At 37.4% G+C, this 17,871-nt stretch overlaps 1 protein-coding gene across 4 annotated transcripts in view; it reads left to right on the top strand.

The window, feature by feature from the left end:
- The window catches only part of VPS41 (VPS41 subunit of HOPS complex), a 98,190-nt gene that overhangs the window by 28,690 nt on the left and 51,629 nt on the right, over positions 1 to 17,871 (top strand). For 3 of the 4 annotated variants that reach the window (XM_015854992.2, XM_015854993.1, XM_015854994.1), the window contains exons 5-7: positions 10,127 to 10,201; positions 16,106 to 16,168; positions 17,229 to 17,294. In XM_015854992.2, coding sequence (XP_015710478.1) covers positions 10,127 to 10,201; positions 16,106 to 16,168; positions 17,229 to 17,294 — 204 coding nt within the window. Of the gene's footprint in view, positions 1 to 10,126; positions 10,202 to 16,105; positions 16,169 to 17,228; positions 17,295 to 17,871 lie in introns of those variants that run through there. The other variant, XM_015854995.2, reaches the window with a different exon arrangement.

Here is a 17,871-nt window from a genome sequence, read left to right on the forward strand (position 1 = left end):
GTACTACTAAATATTTGGAACCTTCCTTAGCAGGAATTGTGATGTGCCCTGGGTGTATGTTCTGTCATTCAATGAGAAGTGAGGTATATTGCCAAGACTGAGTAAAGTTGTGATGTCAGAGCCATTATTACATAGGTCAATTAAAGTTTCTTGTATATAATGGGATATCCCATGTGGGAAGGAATGCACAAGGATCATGGAGTCCAGCTCCTGGCTCCTCACAGGACCAGCCGCAATTCAAAGTCTGTGTCTGAGGGTGTTTTCCAACACTGCTTGATCTCCAGCAGCTTGGGGTCATGCCCACAGCTCTGGTGAGCCTGTTCAATGCCCACCAGTTTATCAATGAAGAACCTGACCCTAAACCCCAACCTGCCCCTCCCCTGATGCAGCAGAGCTCAGCGCTGCCCCTCCACTCCCTGTGAGGAGCTGCAGACACCATGAGGTCTCCCCTCAGCTCCTCTGCTCTGTGTTGAGCAAACCAAAGCCACTTCTTATATGTCTTGCTCTTCAGACCCTTTCTTCTTTCTTTGGAGTTCTCCTTTGGTTGGTCTCTTACAGTTTCAAATCCTTCTTTTACTATGCCCAAAATGCACACAATGCTTGAGGTGAGGCTGCGCCAGCACAGAGTAGGACAGTCATTTTCATTGACAAAAAAATTAAAAATAAAAATCCACTTTTATTTATTTATTTTATTTATTTTAAATTATCCACTCTTAAGGGAAACTCTTGAAAGAGTCCCAATGAATTTCAAACATTAAATACTGGGCATTTATATTTTCTATGCCTTACAGAGGCTTAATCTCTGGCAAAACTAGAATGTTCTCCCTCTTTCCACTTGTAAGGAGCCTTAGGCTCTTAGCTGTTGCAGATATCCTTCCCCTCCTGGAATTTTGGCACATTTGACCTGATGATACTTAATGGCACAAGACATATATTCCATTATTTACTTATTCCTTTTTTAAGTCATCTCATGAGCATATTGTGCCACATCTGTCTTGTACCCACCCTAAGTGTGTTTTTCTGTTATACAGCTGGTTTATTGGGCCAAGTTCCTCAAGAGCTTTTATTAGAAGCAGTGAAACAGTTAGTTCTTGATAGCACAGATTCATTTTAAGAATCCTGTAAGAAGTTAGTATACTGCTGATTCTAGAGCTGTTTTCCCTTTGTTAAATGGCATATTATACCTGAATGACATTTTCTTGCATACTGAAGGCAGGCACTTGCGTTCACATATAAAAATAATAGCAGTTTACTTGTCAGAATTATTCAGAGTCCTGGCATTAATAAAATATTATTTACATTATAAAATGTTTTCATAGTTAGAAAGTCCAGAGCAACTGAGTTCTGGAGGACAGTGTTTTTTATATAAGTTGACATTAATGATAGAGCTGCAGCCCTTTGTTTCCATTAACAGTAAAAATGCAGCACTATTAAAAACATAGAATGACATAACAGGGGCATAATACAATGAAGAAAGCATGGAGGTAAGGAGAAATCTTTTTTCCCGTAGGGGTAAGATATTGTTGATGACGAACTTCGTAAGTGTAATAAAAATTTGTATCTGAATAATGAGACTTCTTTGCTTGAAAAGACATGACAGTGTATATCAGTTGTTTATTGCGCTCCTGTTGGAATGCTGAATGTGGTCAGACCAGATTTGACTGATCTTGGGTGTTAAAACCCACGTATTTGTTGTTGACCGAAGTAGTTTCTTTAAAGCCGATCATCTTCTCTGTGATGCTGCTGAGGAAGCTAGTTCCTCTAGTTGTTCTGTGGTGCAAATAAATACAAGTATAAGAAATGATGTAAGTCTGGTATTTTTTTGTAGCCCTGGCTCACAATAAAAGCGTGTAGCTGCTGCAGGCCATAACAGTTCTTGGAGACAGGAACTTTGACATGTGAGCAGTATAATAATGGAAAAATGAATGAATCCCCTTGCTTTTTTGATCTGCATTAAATAAAGTTTATTATGAACAAGAACGTCTACACTTGCTGCTGTTGAAATAAAGCCTCTTTATATGCAAATGTACTGAGGAAGTTGCACAGGATCAATTCATCTTTATTTAGCTTTCCTTATCTTACAGCCACAGTGAGAATGCTGCATATAGTTTACTTGTATGAGTACTGTCCTCCCTCCCACCTCACTGTCTTGATTTGCAGATGTTTTTTTGGATCCTTTTGGGATTCTAAAATGCAAAGTTGATTGTTGCTGAGGATCTCTTTGCCAGGTTTGTGAAGACTATCTCAGATGATATAATCACAAATAAAGGAAATTTCAGAAGTTGGTGTCTGAAGACAGTTGAATGCTTTCGGTAATCAGGAAATGTATTCATTCTGTCATGCAGATCTGACTTTTACCTGTTTGTACAAATGTTGATGGTTGGATGTCTGTATATTTTAGCTATTGGCTGAACCTCAACATTAACCACCCCGTTATTCAACTACACCAACGATCGTAGAATTGCTCAGGTTGGAAAGGACCTTAAAGATCATGAAGTCGAACCACAACCAAACCATATTACCATAACTCTAATAACCCACTGCTAAATCATATCCCTGAACTCCACATCCAGATGGTTTTTAAGCATATCTGAGGATGGTGACTCAACGACCTTCGTGGGGAGCCTATACCGGAATATGACTAGTATGTCTTTTTCAGCCAAGGGAGTTCTTCTTCCTTTATTGGATCTGTGTTCTGTGTGATTTAGTCAGTAGGAGATCTTTTCACTGGTTTCAGTAGCCACTAGACTGGAATCATCATCTATAGTAGAATGGTTGACAGGCTAACATAATTGAAAAAAAAAAAATAAAATTCTAGTGCAGTTCTTCATTGCAAGAGGTGATAGAAAGAAGAAAACTACTTGTGTCCTCTGTTCAGTGTTAAGTCAGGTAGAGGGGAAGAGATGATCATCAGGGCTGTCCTAATGCAAAGCGATAGATGACCCATTGGAAGAATAGTCAAGAGCCTCATTGCTTTTTTGAAAGTTGTTTGATCAAAGCACCTATAGAATAATCTCTAAAGCAAAGAACATGTGCTGTTTTATGACCTGGTTTTCTTTTCTCATCAGTCAATTCAAGTTGTGTTTTGTCAAAAAATGGAAGAAAACCTCATATTGCCCACTTCCTATTAAATACGTTAGATTTTAGATTGCTCTACAAGGCCCAATTTATAATACAGTTGCCTGTGTAGAAACGGAATATTCCATGATGAATTCTCAAAATTTTCTGTGCTTGGGGATCCGGTAGAGAAAAGAAGGCTGATTGAGAAATCAGTGAGGTGCATCTTACTAGAACAGTCCTCTTCCACCATGTACTGGGATTTCTGAGGCATGTGTATGAAGTCTTCACCTGCATCCTTTACTTTATCCCTCCCTTAAGTGTGCAGTGGGGAATATTGCAGCATATTCTCAGATGACCGTGATCTGCAGCTAGTGACAACAAAGCAGAGGCAGGCTTAGAGCATTTCATCTTTGAGGCTCTGCAGTTACACAGTGGATGTCAAAGGGAACTGGGAAGAGGAGGAATAGGGAATAGGGAGTAAATTGCCACAAAACTCCTGTAAGGACGTAGCTTCAAATGCTGCTGTTTTAAGAGAAAAGAGATCCTGTTTAGGATCTGTCAGGAATTAGCTAACAGTTGAGCAATGCTGGGAAGAGGTGTAGGCTTCCAATATAGATCTTTTTTCAGTTGTAGTTCTGTCATTCCTAAACAAGCACTCTGATTGTGTAGCAAATGCAACAGTTTTAAGGAGATCCCTTGTTAATTTTTCTCATTGAATGTACTTTTGCTTAGTTCCTGTAGTTGACAAATAAGATTAAGGGATTCACTGATGTGGAAAGTATTGAAATCACTGTAGGCTTTCTGGTCTTTCTCAGTTTCTCAGGTGATATATGAGAGATTCCTTGTCCTCATATTCCCTTAGAATTAGACAAGCTTTTGAGATTTTTCTTTTTGTACGTAAGGTATGCCGTCCCACAGACAAAATATAAGTAAGTTAATGTTATAATTCTGTGTCCCAGACTTTGTCACTCTCCCCAGACTTCCCCCTTCCATTTTCATCTAACCAATATAATCTCCCATTTTTCATTTGGAGAATGATAAATTCATGAATGCTGCAGTAAAAGCAAGGGAGCCGGAATCCTCACTTGTTGGAATACTAGCAGTATTTGTTGAACAAAACCTTCTCGCTTTGGTTATTAGTAAATTATCATCAAATGAAAATTGGTGTTGTAAATTCAGAATATATAATTTCTATTGCAGACGGGAATACAGCTTATTCTGTAAAATTTAAAACTGCCTTTTTGTTGTAAACCTTTGTTTTGCTACATTGTGTTTCTTAGTTGCGCATATACACATAGATATATACATTCTTTTATCATGTTATATATAAACCATGATATAGTATTGTTTTTAGGGTTGCTCTTCCCTCTGTTGTGTCAGTAAAACTCTATGAATGTGTAAACTATGCATAAGTCAATACAGGACAGTATTTTTATTTTTTTATTATTATTTTTTTTAATACTGAGAGTCTTCTGTGTGCTTTTCTTGCTTCCCAAAAAGAAAAGACCCTGAAAAGTTCAGCTTCCTTTTTGGCAAGTTACTTAAATAAAGCATTCTTCTAGGTGAGCTAAGGATATCATTTCAAGTTGGGCAGATGATCTTGGAGAAAGAGAATATATAGTACTTACTGTATTTCAGTAGTCTTAACAACGCTGCTTCTCCAAATTCAATGGAGTATAGATCATTTAATTTATAAATGTAAAAGCTGAATAGTTTTATTCAGAGCAAATTCCTCAGCCTAGTAGTGTAAGTCCTATATTTTAAGAGTATCTTGGCTTAGTTATGGCAGTAACTAAGTTTGTTTCCAAATAGCACTGATGCCTAGAGACTTTTTGATGGAAGTCATTTTTTTCTGTTGGAAATAAGTATTTCCACCATTTTCACAGTGGAAGCAGTGCAAACATAAAAACAGTAGTCTACATTCTGGTGGATTAACAAAAACATGAGTTCATATTGCTGAACACTGACTGGAGTTTTATGTGTTTGTTTATGTGAATATCATGCAGATGAAAAGCCATGAGTTAATAAAAAATGGACACTTTAAAGTTTGATTTGTTTTATTTTTATTTACATTTTTATTTTAAACTCCATACACATAAAATTTTCCTATGGTATGGAGATCAGCTACAGAGTGGCTAGGTAGATCCAGAGTTACATGAACATAACATAGATGAAAAGACTTAGAGATGATTTTCTTCTTTTGATATGTTTATACATGTGCTTGTGCATAGACTGATACTTAATCTTTGAATTAATTTAGGAAAAGTTCCTGCATTCTTTTTCCCTCCCTCAAATAATGGATCACACTGTTGCATTAAGTGGGTTGTATTAGTGTTCAGAACCTCTCGAAGTAAAATGAGCTTTGCTGCAAGTATGATCAAACATTGCTTTGCTTTTCACACTCTTAATGCATGTGTTAGCAGCCTGCTAACCATGGCTAAAAGGCACGAAGTCACAGGCAACTATTAAAATGTTTAGATTCCTAGCTTGTAAATATTGCATTTCTCACAGAATTGGAGTGAAATCTAGTCTTACATTTTTTGTTCATCCAGTTCATATCCATTGGGATGCAGCATTTGTGAAAGAATCAATTATCCATTTGTTAGTCAGAGGAGCTTTACAAATTATACATTAGCAGATTGATTTCTCAGGTTCACCATTGGGGGACCGATAGTATAAGGAGGGTTGATGATGAGTGCCAGGGGAAAAGGAGCTGCCTCAGAGAACACAATTAAAAGAAGCTTTCCGAGTGGCCATGAATTTAGTCCTACTTTAAGAACTGACATAATCCATAGTAAGTGTGTTTATTTTAAGCATTTTTACATTAATTAGATAATTGATTAGCACATGAAGTACCTACACTGATAGATGCTCGTTTTTCCTTCACTGTAAATTTAAGGTTTTGCCCAAGTCTATATTTAGATCTACTCGAGCAAGATCCCTGCTAGTTCTTTTTATCTCTCCCTAAACTTTTCTTTCTTCCATTAAGGTAACATTTTTTTGTTCTATAGCATCAGCTTGACATTATTGATTTTGAACAGTCAAACTTACTTATGTTGTCCAGAATTCCAAACATGTCTCCATCGGAAAGAAAGCTGCAGCTAATGGAAATTCAGCTGAAGGCTTTTCTTCTTTTGCCAGAAGTTCCACACTTTATGAAATTCAGCAGCTGTTCTCAAGTTAATCATTTCAGTGTATCTCCCCTCCTAACTAATGGAGTCTTTCTCATTGCCAGACTTGAATCATATTACTTTGTAAATACGTGTGTGTTACTGCTACTTGTGAAGTCCTGTAAGTATCATCATGACTAAAAATAATTTGTCTTTTTTTTTTTCCTTAATTGGCCTAAAGCAAGAGATCCTGATTAGGTTAAAGAATATTATGCAATGTGGTACTAATTAAACAATTGTTAGAAATTTACTTAACATTTTATAAGCAGATGCATATGTTTTTGTGGCGTAGGATTTGAGATTATATCATACTTTTTCACGGAATGATGCTTAGATGTCTAAAATGTTTGTAAGATTTGAAGTGACACTGACCTCAGATTACTGTTGTTATTCTTAAATTACTATTTCTTAAAAATGATGCCTATAAATTTAGCTAAGTTAGGCTAAATAAGTTGTTATGTTAGAGAAGAATGGGTGGTTACCCTTATCCTAAGCTTGCTGAAATTCTCCACAAGAAGCAATCTCTGAAAGAGACCATTCCCTGATGTTAATCAGCTCTTAAATGAGGTCTAGGACAGGTGGAGCCAGGCTCCACCCCTTCCAGTACCACAGGAGAATTGCGTTTACCTGTGCTCTCAGGGCTGACTTATTGCTCACCTCAGGTGGTTAATCAAAGGTTCAGGCCATGATTTAGCAGTTCCCATACGTTCTCCTTGCTAGAATTTTATTATAAAATTCTTTTAATATTTAGACTTGCTGGTATTTGAGCTTGTGGTCGGTTTTATGAGTTCTGTCAAAAGTTCTGACTGATGAAATCAGTTAACAAGCTCATGGCCAATAATGCCAATTTATCTTGTTATCTGAAAAAAAAAATTACTTCAAGGTTGCTTTACCTTGTGTTTGTTATCTAGGATGGCATATTCTGATGCGAATTAGCTGGGGATGTGTGTAAGTAGCAGCTTTACTTTTAGTTGCATTTGTCTTTTCTGAACATCTTTTGTGCCCAGTGCAGACAGCGGGGGAAGCGGAGAAAGGGGCAGTTAGAAACAACTAATGAAAGTATTGCACATTGTAAGAAGTTGCCAGTTATATGTAGGGTCATGAAATACCATGCATGCTGAATTTCTACTTAACAAATTCTTACTAATCAATTCTGAAGTAATGCATGCAGTTTGCAGTGTGAGGAAAAACAGGTGTTTTTTTCCCCTACCCACAATATACCACAGTGTATGTGGAGCAGTTTTGCCCTGCCTGGCACCACTCAGTTACCTGAGCACAGCCACACATTTCATCTCCAGAGTGTGCTATGTGGCTTCCAAACAGCAACGTGATAGATAGGGTCTGTCATCTTGCTCTGCTTCTTCACCTTTTATGCCAAGATAACTTATGTAGTCTACCTTGCCTACTTCCTGCATTTCATTTTTTGAGCATCAAACTTTATCAAAGCCGTTCACCAGCACAGTGGGAATGGTGTGGACGTTACAGCTGAGCCCTCTGCTCTTCTAGTGTGTCTGTTTTGTTTCCTTTATGTCTTGGGCTTTCTTGCCATTATGTAGGAGTGCTACTAGACCTGCTGCTGCTGTCATGCAAGCCCTGATAGCAGGCTTTAGGTGGTGGAGAGATGAGAAGAATGGGGCTGACTTTACACTAACTTAGCCTATAACCCTATGTCAGGGTGATGTTATTCAGGATGGACTTTTTGCCTCTCCAACTGCAGAGGAAAAAAAAAAAGAACTTTTGAGAAAGTTGTGGCAATAGCAACTCAGATACTTCTCAGAACAAAGCCTGTGCCACTTGATGGGCTCTGTTGAACTTTCTGCACTCTTCCTTACAGAGGGACAGAGTTGTTTATCATTGTAGGGCAGATAGCAGAGATGTGCTGGTGTTTAATGGGTGGGTTTTACTTTTTAGTTCTCTCCAAAAGAGGCTAAAATTTCCTCTTGCACCTTGATGAGCAAACCAGGAATTTGGAAAAGCATTTTCAAGGGAAAGCAGGAATGAAAGTGTGAGCTGGTCATTTTTATGAAGCTTCTAGAAAGCAAGCCTGATTACAGACATTTCCTGTCTTATTCAGCATCCTCGAACTCTAGAGTTAGCCAGGTGTGCATGTAGCGCCTGAGAATCAGAGCCATCACAGGGATGTTGACCACACCAGCAGACTGATGTGCTTGAGCCATTCACCTCAGCTGACACCTCAGATGTGTCTAGAGGAATGTGTGCAAGCTGCTTGTACAGCTATAGCTTTGCTCTCTTGTAGTTTTGAAATGCAGTAAGTCAGCACATATGCCCTGTGGTGGGTGAAAATACAGCTGAAGGGCATAAATCAAGGAAGGTTGCTATGATGACTTCCTTGGCAGCGAGCTTTTTGGAAGAGAGCTCATGGTGAAGAGACCATGTTGTGATAGGCAGCAGTTGCAGTAATTAGTTGCAGAGTTGCAGCTCTTTGTGACACAATGTGAGGCTGAGTGATGTCTTCTGCATGTGAAGAAGCAGGAAAGCTACAGGACTGATGGCATCTGTTTCCCATTTCATCAGGCCATCTGCTGCAGAGCAGGGCACAGTTGTTCGACCTTGGTTAGAAAGAAGGAAATTGAAAATGTAATTTGGGTAAATGCTGGTTGTTGTTTTTTGTTTTTTCTTGCGATTTCTTTTTTTTCTTTCTTTTTTTTTTTTTTTTTTTCTTTTTTTTTTTTTTTTTTCCTTTTCTTTTCTTTTTTTTACAAGTTGGAGGTGAGAAAAATCTTAGTTTCCCTGACTTAAATTTTGTGTATGCGTGTGGAGGATACAAAAAGCCTTCCAAAGTCTGTGACATGATCTTGGTTGTTCATTGGGACAGTGAGTTTTTACATACACTTTTATAGCGTTGTAGTTCCAACTGTCATTGCATACGTAAGACTTGTTATATTTTAGGCACACATTGTAGCATTTAATGTGATCCCATGACCCCAGTACTGCTCCAGTACAAAAGTGCGATGGACTTCTCCTTTATTATTCTCAGGATCCCAGAAGTGATTTGTTTTGTGATGCAATCTGTTCAAAACTTTCTAACAGCTTGGAAAGTTTTTCTTAAATATCTGTAACTGACTTACAGAATTGTTCAGGTTGGACTTGGGTAAAGATCTTCCAATGATGCTTGAAATGGTATTTGTTAGAGGGTGAAATCAGGTTCATGGTATATAAGAAAGTTCTTGGTACTTGTATGTGGAGTTTTATACATGAGGGGATATGCATAGTATTACCCAAATGTGAGGTCAGTCCTCAGTACTTAAGGAGAGATCTTTAAAGTAAGTAGTAGTTTGCTGTGTAACCCTGCAGGACAAATTTAGAAGAATGTCTTAAGTGGATAGGGAAAGTGGCAATTTATTAGATTGGTGCAGTCTTGAGGCTTTTCTCAATATTTGTCTGAGTACACCCATGTTACATCTCTAATACTTTCTATATACTAGCTTTTGAAAACAGTATTAGGAGCAAAAATGAAAGCCAGGGAAAAGATTTGCAGGAGGTCCAAACCAGAATTTTCAGTTGCACTGATGCCTGTTCTGTCGGCGTGCCTTACACTGAGTTTTGTTAGTGGGAGAGGTTCTTAATGAGTAGCTGTGGTGAGCAGACTCAGAAACTCCAGATCTGGTACCTTGTCCCCTCATGAGGGCTCTAGGCAACTGAGGCTAGAATTGTCAGATCTTTGGGTTAGGTGTAAGGCTTGAAAGAAGGCCGCATTTGGGCATTTTTGGAGAAAGACTTCTTCCATGTTTTTTGAATTGATACAATTAAATATTGTACAACCTTTCATACATAAATCTCAGAAAATGTAGAGGACATAAAAGCATATGACTACTGATGTAACTTTACAAGTAATTTTAAAAGTCTGTGTTGTTTCTTTTTCTTTTATTTTCTAGAGCCCCGTGAAGATAAATCAGATCAGTCTGGATGAAAGTGGAGAACACATGGGTGTTTGTTCAGAAGATGGGAAGGTACAACTAACCTATTTAAGTATCTCACGAGGTGAAAGGCGGTCCTTGGTATTAAACCAAGAGATAATTGTGATACCTGTGAAATCAGGTACAAAGCACTGCTTTGACCATCCATTTTGAGAAGTGGGCTTACCTTTGAGTACTCAAAATTAAAGTCAAATATATTTTGCACGAATGTGCCATAGGAAAAGTAATTACAAGAATGTCAATAATGTAACTGGTATTAAGCTGATTAACAGCTGTGGCAGGAGGACATGTCACCTTAATCATTACTGCTGTGCCAGTTATACTTCAGTGACTAGTCTGCTGTTCCTGCAAGACAGTAGTTTAATGCCTTTCTGCTATAAATCCACAAAATTGGATTCTGTGGGCTGGTGGTTTTCATTTTCACACACATTATGAATGTTTCTCTTGAATTATAGAATCTTTTGATAAGCAATCATAGTTTATCAGAAGAATAAAGTGTCTTACAACAGCCACATTAAATAAATGTAAAATCAATATATGTACAGTTTCCTAAAAAACTGGCACCTACTTCCTTGACTGAGGACATATTTCATTTGTGCAGTGTATAACTAACAATTATCAGTGCTTCTCTGGAATGTAGAGCTGTGACATTTAGTGGTTTTGGTGATTGATTTTCCACTTATAAGAATGTCTTTTTTGTTTTCAAGTCGATGGCAGTCTTTTGTAATGTTGGTTTACAATGATAAAATTCTTAGGCGCAGGGTGTTTTTTAGGCTTCTTTTTTGAATATAATGCTCATATACAAATGGAGTGCATTAAAAATCATTTAAATCATTTCTCAATATCCACTTGAGTTCCAGAGTTGAACATTTCTTACATAGTTGATCTGGAGGAGTGTTGATGATCCTAATGGATCTATCCCATTTAGTATAAGTTGGATGAATTCAAACTAAAATTGGATCTTGCAGTAGGCAAAATGGGGAAACAACCTCTTTAGACTGCATGTGCTTGAGGTTGGTTTTTTTTTTTTCCCTTGCAAGTAAATATTGGTTTTTTTTTTCCGCAACAGGCAGAGAGCCAGTTTACGTATACAAGCTTATTGTTTCTCAGAGATATCTTGATGTCGGTGTCAGTATCTTGACAGAGTAATTGGGATACTAGTGCCTCTCAAAGTAGTTTGTAGAATTTTGCAACTTGTGAGAAGCACAGCAAGAGTATCCTAATTGTCTTCAAGATTGCAAGATAAGGGAAGGGTCAGCAATTGTTAACAATAGTAGAAAATGTTGAGTTTTTTTTTTTTATTTAATTAGTGCAGTAATGTTAGAAATAAACATTTGAGGCAGAGCTGTTCAGAAATTCATTATTCCTTTTGTGACATGGCTATTTGAAAAGGAAAATCTTCATTATATTAAATGATGAATCTGTCTTCATTTAATGCAATGACTGGTATAGATCTAGTAAGTTATATGCTATACAGAGGAATCTAAACTTTGTTTCCCATGCTAGAGCTAACTCTGGTAATGTTTTTACAAAGGACTGGAGGAACACAAGTGCAATATGAATTACACTTGTATTCTCGAAGTCCAGGGGCATTGCTATTTCAACATATTGTACAGTGGAGGCTTGAAAGATCTGAGTGTTTTACAGCTGTCAGAGTGATCCATAAAGGTGTGTCTGTATGAGAGAATCCACCCAAAGAGCAGGTGAAAACATATCAAATATGTTGTGCTGCTGTATAAGAAAATGGCAGAAATTTCTGGCCAAATACTGTAGTACTTGAAGGTTCTTGGTTAGAAGAAAAGTGTAATTTCAGTTGTGTTTTTTTTGTTGTTGTTGTTTTTAATCAGTTAAAAATAAAAAATAAAAAACATTTGTACTAGCTAGGCTAATACATTTATCTTCTACAAATCAGTGATGGTATGTCCTCTGGACCACTACAAAAGATTCTTGAACATTTAGGGAGAACATTTTCCCATATCAGAATGTATCGAACATGAGGGAGTTGGAAACTGACTGTCTTCTTGAAGGAAGGCTCTATGATGAGAACTTCCTTATACTCATTCTGCTGTGTTACACATTTTCTTTCACTATCTTTTTCTTTTCACTTTCGAACTAGATCTGGGCTAGCTATGTTTACTGAGTGGGAACATAACAGTAGAGTGCAATTCTCTAACCTTCTTGTCAGGCAGAATCCAAACTTAATGTCAAAACCTGGCACCTGCATTTTATGCATATGCAACAGCTGCACTGGGAATGAGCCACTTGCAGGTTTTCAGCACTGAAAGTTTTGTAATTTGAAAATGTTCCTTGCCAATGGACTCTGTGCAGCTGATCATCACCTTCGTGGAAAGGAACAGAAGTCAAAGCCACCACCCTGTACTTTGGTGTGTCCACTGTGTGGGAATAATGATCAGATGTTGAAATACAAAAGGAAAATTATGTTGTTGGAAAAAACAGAAGGGGAAATACATTTGCATCTGCAGAAATGTTTTGTTTGTTTTTTTAATGTTAGAATTTTGTCTGCTTGAATAACCTGAGTCTAAAGCTCTCTTATATGTACATTGCTCTGAAAGTAATACCTCCTATTTATTTCCATGAAATCACAGAATGTCAGGGATTGGAATGGACCTTAAAAGATCACTAGCCCAGTCACCCTGCAGGAACATTGACACCTAGCTTGGATCACATTATGAAACTACAGCAGATATAGTGAGCACAGTAACACTGTTTGATAAAGCAAATTCTCAGCTACAAAATGCTGGTTTTCAACAGTCACCACCATTAGTTATGCATTTTTGCTAGCAATGAACAGGAGGCTACATTCATAAAAATCTGCATGTCTGCCTGGATTGTGGCTTGTCTTTCACATCATTGTTCCCCCTGCTAAAACACACCACCCACCATCTTAGTGTGGTTATATATGTCTCCGTAAACTTTCGGCAAGCACTGGTGAAATGTTAGTGGATGTCTTGTTTTTCACAGAGGGGAATTCACTTCCACATATTTGCTTCAGATGCACTTCGATATCAGACACCATTTTGTCAGACTGCCCCTCTGCTGCCATCTGTTGCGTATCAACAAAATGTGATAGAATATTGGTGGGAAGTTGTAACCCCTACTGCTGTAACACCAGCGTCTGCCTCTAATGTCTTTGGCCAGCGTAATAAAATAGGAGACATTATTTTTGGAGCAGCTCTTGTATCTTGCAGAATGGAAATTTATAATTTGTGTTTTACTGGCTTTTCATCAAAGACAGCAAAGAGTATATTGAAAATTTACGTGTGTTAGTGTCACATTTACTGCCTGTAACAATAACTATGTTAAAAATATTCATGAAGTACGATATTCCACATTTTAAAAAAAAGAAGTGGCTCAGGTAGACCATTCTTCCATTTTGACTATCTCAAGATTAGCTGTTGCTTTCATATTCGGAAGCAAAAAACTGCTGCATCTAGGTGTGCTGGAATAGTAGATACTGGATATTTAAAATGGAATGGGCTGGCAAAATATAGTGTGCTCATGAAATACTTTTTCCAGCTACCTAAAAACATAAGATGAGGGAAAAGTAGATGATGGAAAGTAGAAATAGATAAATCCAATATAGCTTTGTAATATCAAAAGAATCACTTTCTCTCTGAAGAATAAAAGACATTAAGAAGTAATAAACTGTTATATGGTGTCCCTAGAGTAAACATGATAACATGTATTTTATGCTGAGTTGTTTTTTCCTCTTTAGTTAACTGGCTCCATTTTGTTTTCAGACTCTTAAAGAAGCATCTTACTGACACATTTGGTGCAGTATCATCAAAATGCTGAAGGCACCATTGCCAATGTTTGTTAATTTTGTTTAATTGTTTTTAATTTGAGAGTTGTTTTTCTTCTTGTTCTTGAGGATGTTGCTTTCATTGAATTTTTAGACTTGTTTTGACCATTTTTATTGTTTTTCTTCCTGCTTTCTTTTCTCCTATTTTCTCTTTCCTCTGTACCATATTTTGTTTAGTCTGTTGCATTGGATATACTGTGCCAAATGTTGAAAACTAAAACCCAGAAAACAAAATCCTCCATACATCAGCCACAAGGTTTTCCAGGCTCGCAGTCTGACCCAACTCAAACATAACCCTTTGGTTGGCTTACATAATCACAGCTTTGCGACGCATCTATCTATCTCCAGATATTGATTTTCGAATCCTTTGGAATGGTAGCTCAGCCCTTCTCAGTGCATAGAAGTGCTTAGAGTCTGTGTATTCACTAATGAGCAATGGGCAGAGCTCATAATGCTGCTTAGAAAATGTTCCAGAGACAGGCTTGAAAGGGAGATGAGGGGTTGTGAGGTATTTTTTCTTTTCTGAGGCTGCCAAACTGAGCCAATGTGAGGACAGCTTAGTTCCTTGCCTACAGCTTAGTTCCTCTTGTAGTTTAGCTAAACTTTAATTTTTCACTCTGTCTCCTTGGCTGTCTGGGTTTTTGTCCTCTGATAGCTGAATTGATCTTTTCATAGAGCCATTAAGCTTTATTTCTGTGGCCTATTACTGGGATTTACTGGCTTTGTTCTGCAGGTCTTCCTCCAGTGTTTTTCATTTGTATTTTTGCTTTTTTTTCTTTTGTAACTGTCCCCCCACCACTCCCAACACAAGGAGTCGTGGTTGAGAGACAGAAGTACAGTTAAGAGATTATTTAGATCTCTGAGTTAGTCCAGCTTGTAGTTGAGCGTGTAGAGCAGAATGACTGAGGGGATTATCTTTCCCACATGGTAAGGATGAGTGACTAGGCCTGTCTGGGAGCCTCCTGAGATAGATGTGCTGTCAAATTCAGCTTCCTTTGCATCCACTCCCTGGTGTGCTCTTTTCCCTCCCTGCTGAGGTGATCTTGTTCCAACAGTTTCTGACATACCTCTTAAATAGTAATGTAAAATTAAACCATTTACTATTCTTTGAGGAAATCCTAATTCATAAATCAATTACTAATTCATGGCCGTCGGTCTTCAGCCCTGTTTTACTCCTAGGCTGTCCCTATCTCATGTGGGAATCAGGGAAGGAGAAAGGGGTATTGCACGAAGGGACATGAGACCGAGAGAGTAGAGGAAACCCCACTCTGAGGTCGTAGCATCTAAGAAGTCTAATGGTATTTCTTATACTTCGTACCTCTGTACTGATCATGCAAATAAAGAGAAGAAACCATGTAAAAAACTGTTAATTCTCTAGACAGTAAGAACATTCTTCTTTTTTATAAGTGCTGAGCCTTCTTCAGATAAATTAATTTGGATAGCTGTCTTATGGCCTATGGTTACAACTCCGCCGCTGACTATTAAATGTACTGAAACATCAGCATAGATGAGAAGAGAGGAATCTTCAGAGAGTGACATTCCCAGTGGTCATGGAAATAAACAAAGTATCACTGAATGCACCTGGGAGGAGGAGAGGATGCCGAGAAACATGGGATATGGTTTTCATGCTCGTTTTGCTTTGTTGTCATAATTTTTTTTATTTTTTTTATTTTTTTTTATGTAAAGTCTGTATTGCTTGGAGGTAAGAAGAAATCTTCCAGTTCCTTCTCAGAAAGGAAGAGTTTTTAATTTATCTTCCCCTGAATGTTATTATTTTGCTCATGCCTTACCTAGATCAGTATCTCTTAAACAGATTTGATCAGCCTAAAGCAAAAGGAAGTTCTTTTTTCTGCATTTGTGTTTAGGAAACAAAAAAAACTTAAAATAACTACTTTTGCACTACTGAAAGTATTTAGAGATAAGCTGTAATGGAAGCTGAAGATGTCTCAATTAACTCCAAATTATTAAATATGACTCTTTTTTTTCTTCAGAAAGATAATACAGCTGTTGACATTCACATTAATCTTCTACTTATTAGCATTTTACATTCACCTTTAACTGTCAAGTGGTTATTACATACATTTATTTGTTATATTTTTTTGTTTATAAATTAGGTGCAAGTGTTTGGATTGTATTCAGCGGAAGAATTTCATGAAACATTTGACTGTCCTATTAAAGTAAGTGCTTGTTTTAATCTTTAGAAATTGTGTTGTTGTCTTTAATAACAGTAAGGTCACACTGAATCTAAATGAGAGAGGAGTACTGCTTCCTTGTAATGTTATTCAAGTCACAAGAAAATAGTTATCTATCTCAATATAAAAGCTTTTGATCTGGTTAGGTAGGAAGAAAGCTGATCTAGGTTTTGTAAGAAGTATTATTGGATTTTTCAAATACAAAAGGCAAAGTGAAAGAGAAATTGTCCTGTTTCAGCTGTTACCTGTCTCAACATATTTCTCTCTTTGTAGATCTGAGATATAAATTCTGAGGGTTCTACTAACTGTGAGGTCAATATTTTGCAACTAATTCATATCAGTTAAACCTATCCTGGGACAGACCAATGAGTAGTGATGTGGATATACTCTCTAAAAGAAAGAACACAGTTTCTGAAATAAGGTTAAAATAAATGGTGCTGGCTGGGTGTTTAAAATATGCCTCCAAAAGATGTATAAGAAGGTTCAAGCTTTTTTAGCAGCATAGATTTATTGCAGGAGAAATGGTGGTGTGTGCAAATTATTGCATTTTGCAGCTTAGGGTTTTCTGTGTTTGCATCCGCTTTTTGAGGGTGGAAAAATGAGCATACTAAGTTTTTACGCACATTGGATACAATTTGCTTGGCTCCTGTTGTCCTTGTGCCCTGGCAGCTGTCACTCCCATACTTTATATGTAAGACAAAGCACTTTTTTGGCTGATTCAATACACCAGATGCAGCTGATCAGTCAGAGTGTGAGGCTGGTGCTTAGTGTGGTATAGTAAGAAGGCTGTTTAAGCCATGTGACAACACCAAGTTGTGTCCTCCAGGAAGGTCACAAAGAAATCTCACTTGGAGGAATGCTTTTGGTGGTCTGATGCCACATGGTCCTCATTCTGCTACCTGCTGGGCAAAAAAGTAATTGTTCTGCCTGTGACCCTCAGTGTCAGGCATGGGGCAAGTCACATGCCCTACAATATGGAGGATTTTATTTTATGGATACAGCGCTCTCAGCCATAATACACGTTCTCTTCTCTGTTTATACTCAGATTGTTGCTGTTCATCCTCATTTTGTAAGATCCCACTTCAAGCAGTTTGTAACAGGAGGAAAAAAGGTAAGCAGTCTCATTGAAATTAACTTATGTTATGTTAAAGTCATGTTACAAAGAGTATAGGGTCAATATAAAACTACTTCTGGCCTGCAAAGACCAACCATTTGCTTTTCCTAGGGTAGATGTTTTCATGTTAACATGGTTTGGGAGTTAAACCTTAATACTGTTTTTTTACAGTATTTGTTGACATTGGTGTTTGAGAATTTTTGTGGGTTTTTTTGTTTGTTTTGGTTTTTTTTAATTTGTTTGCTTTGTGGGTATTTTTGTTTGTTTTTAAGTTGCTCAGGAAATCTTTGGATAGAGTATAGCTCTATTCTTGTTGTATTTTTTTAACTATTTATATCTGTGTAATTAAAGTCTCCTATCTGGACAGTTTGCTGTTTTTATGTGTTCATTATGGTATTCTATTGGTCCAGGCTGCAATTTTGACCTTCAGAGTACAGATATTTCCAGGTTCTGCAAGTATGTTTTGTCGTGTTGCTTATTTTCAGTTAAAATATGAGAAGTTTGATTCGGAACAGTTTCTTAAATTCATGAAATTTTCCTTTTGCCTTCTCTTATGAATTAAGGATGACCAATC

This window comes from Coturnix japonica, chromosome 2, assembly GCF_001577835.2.
Source record: "Coturnix japonica isolate 7356 chromosome 2, Coturnix japonica 2.1, whole genome shotgun sequence".
Classification (NCBI taxonomy): Eukaryota; Metazoa; Chordata; class Aves; order Galliformes; family Phasianidae; genus Coturnix; species Coturnix japonica.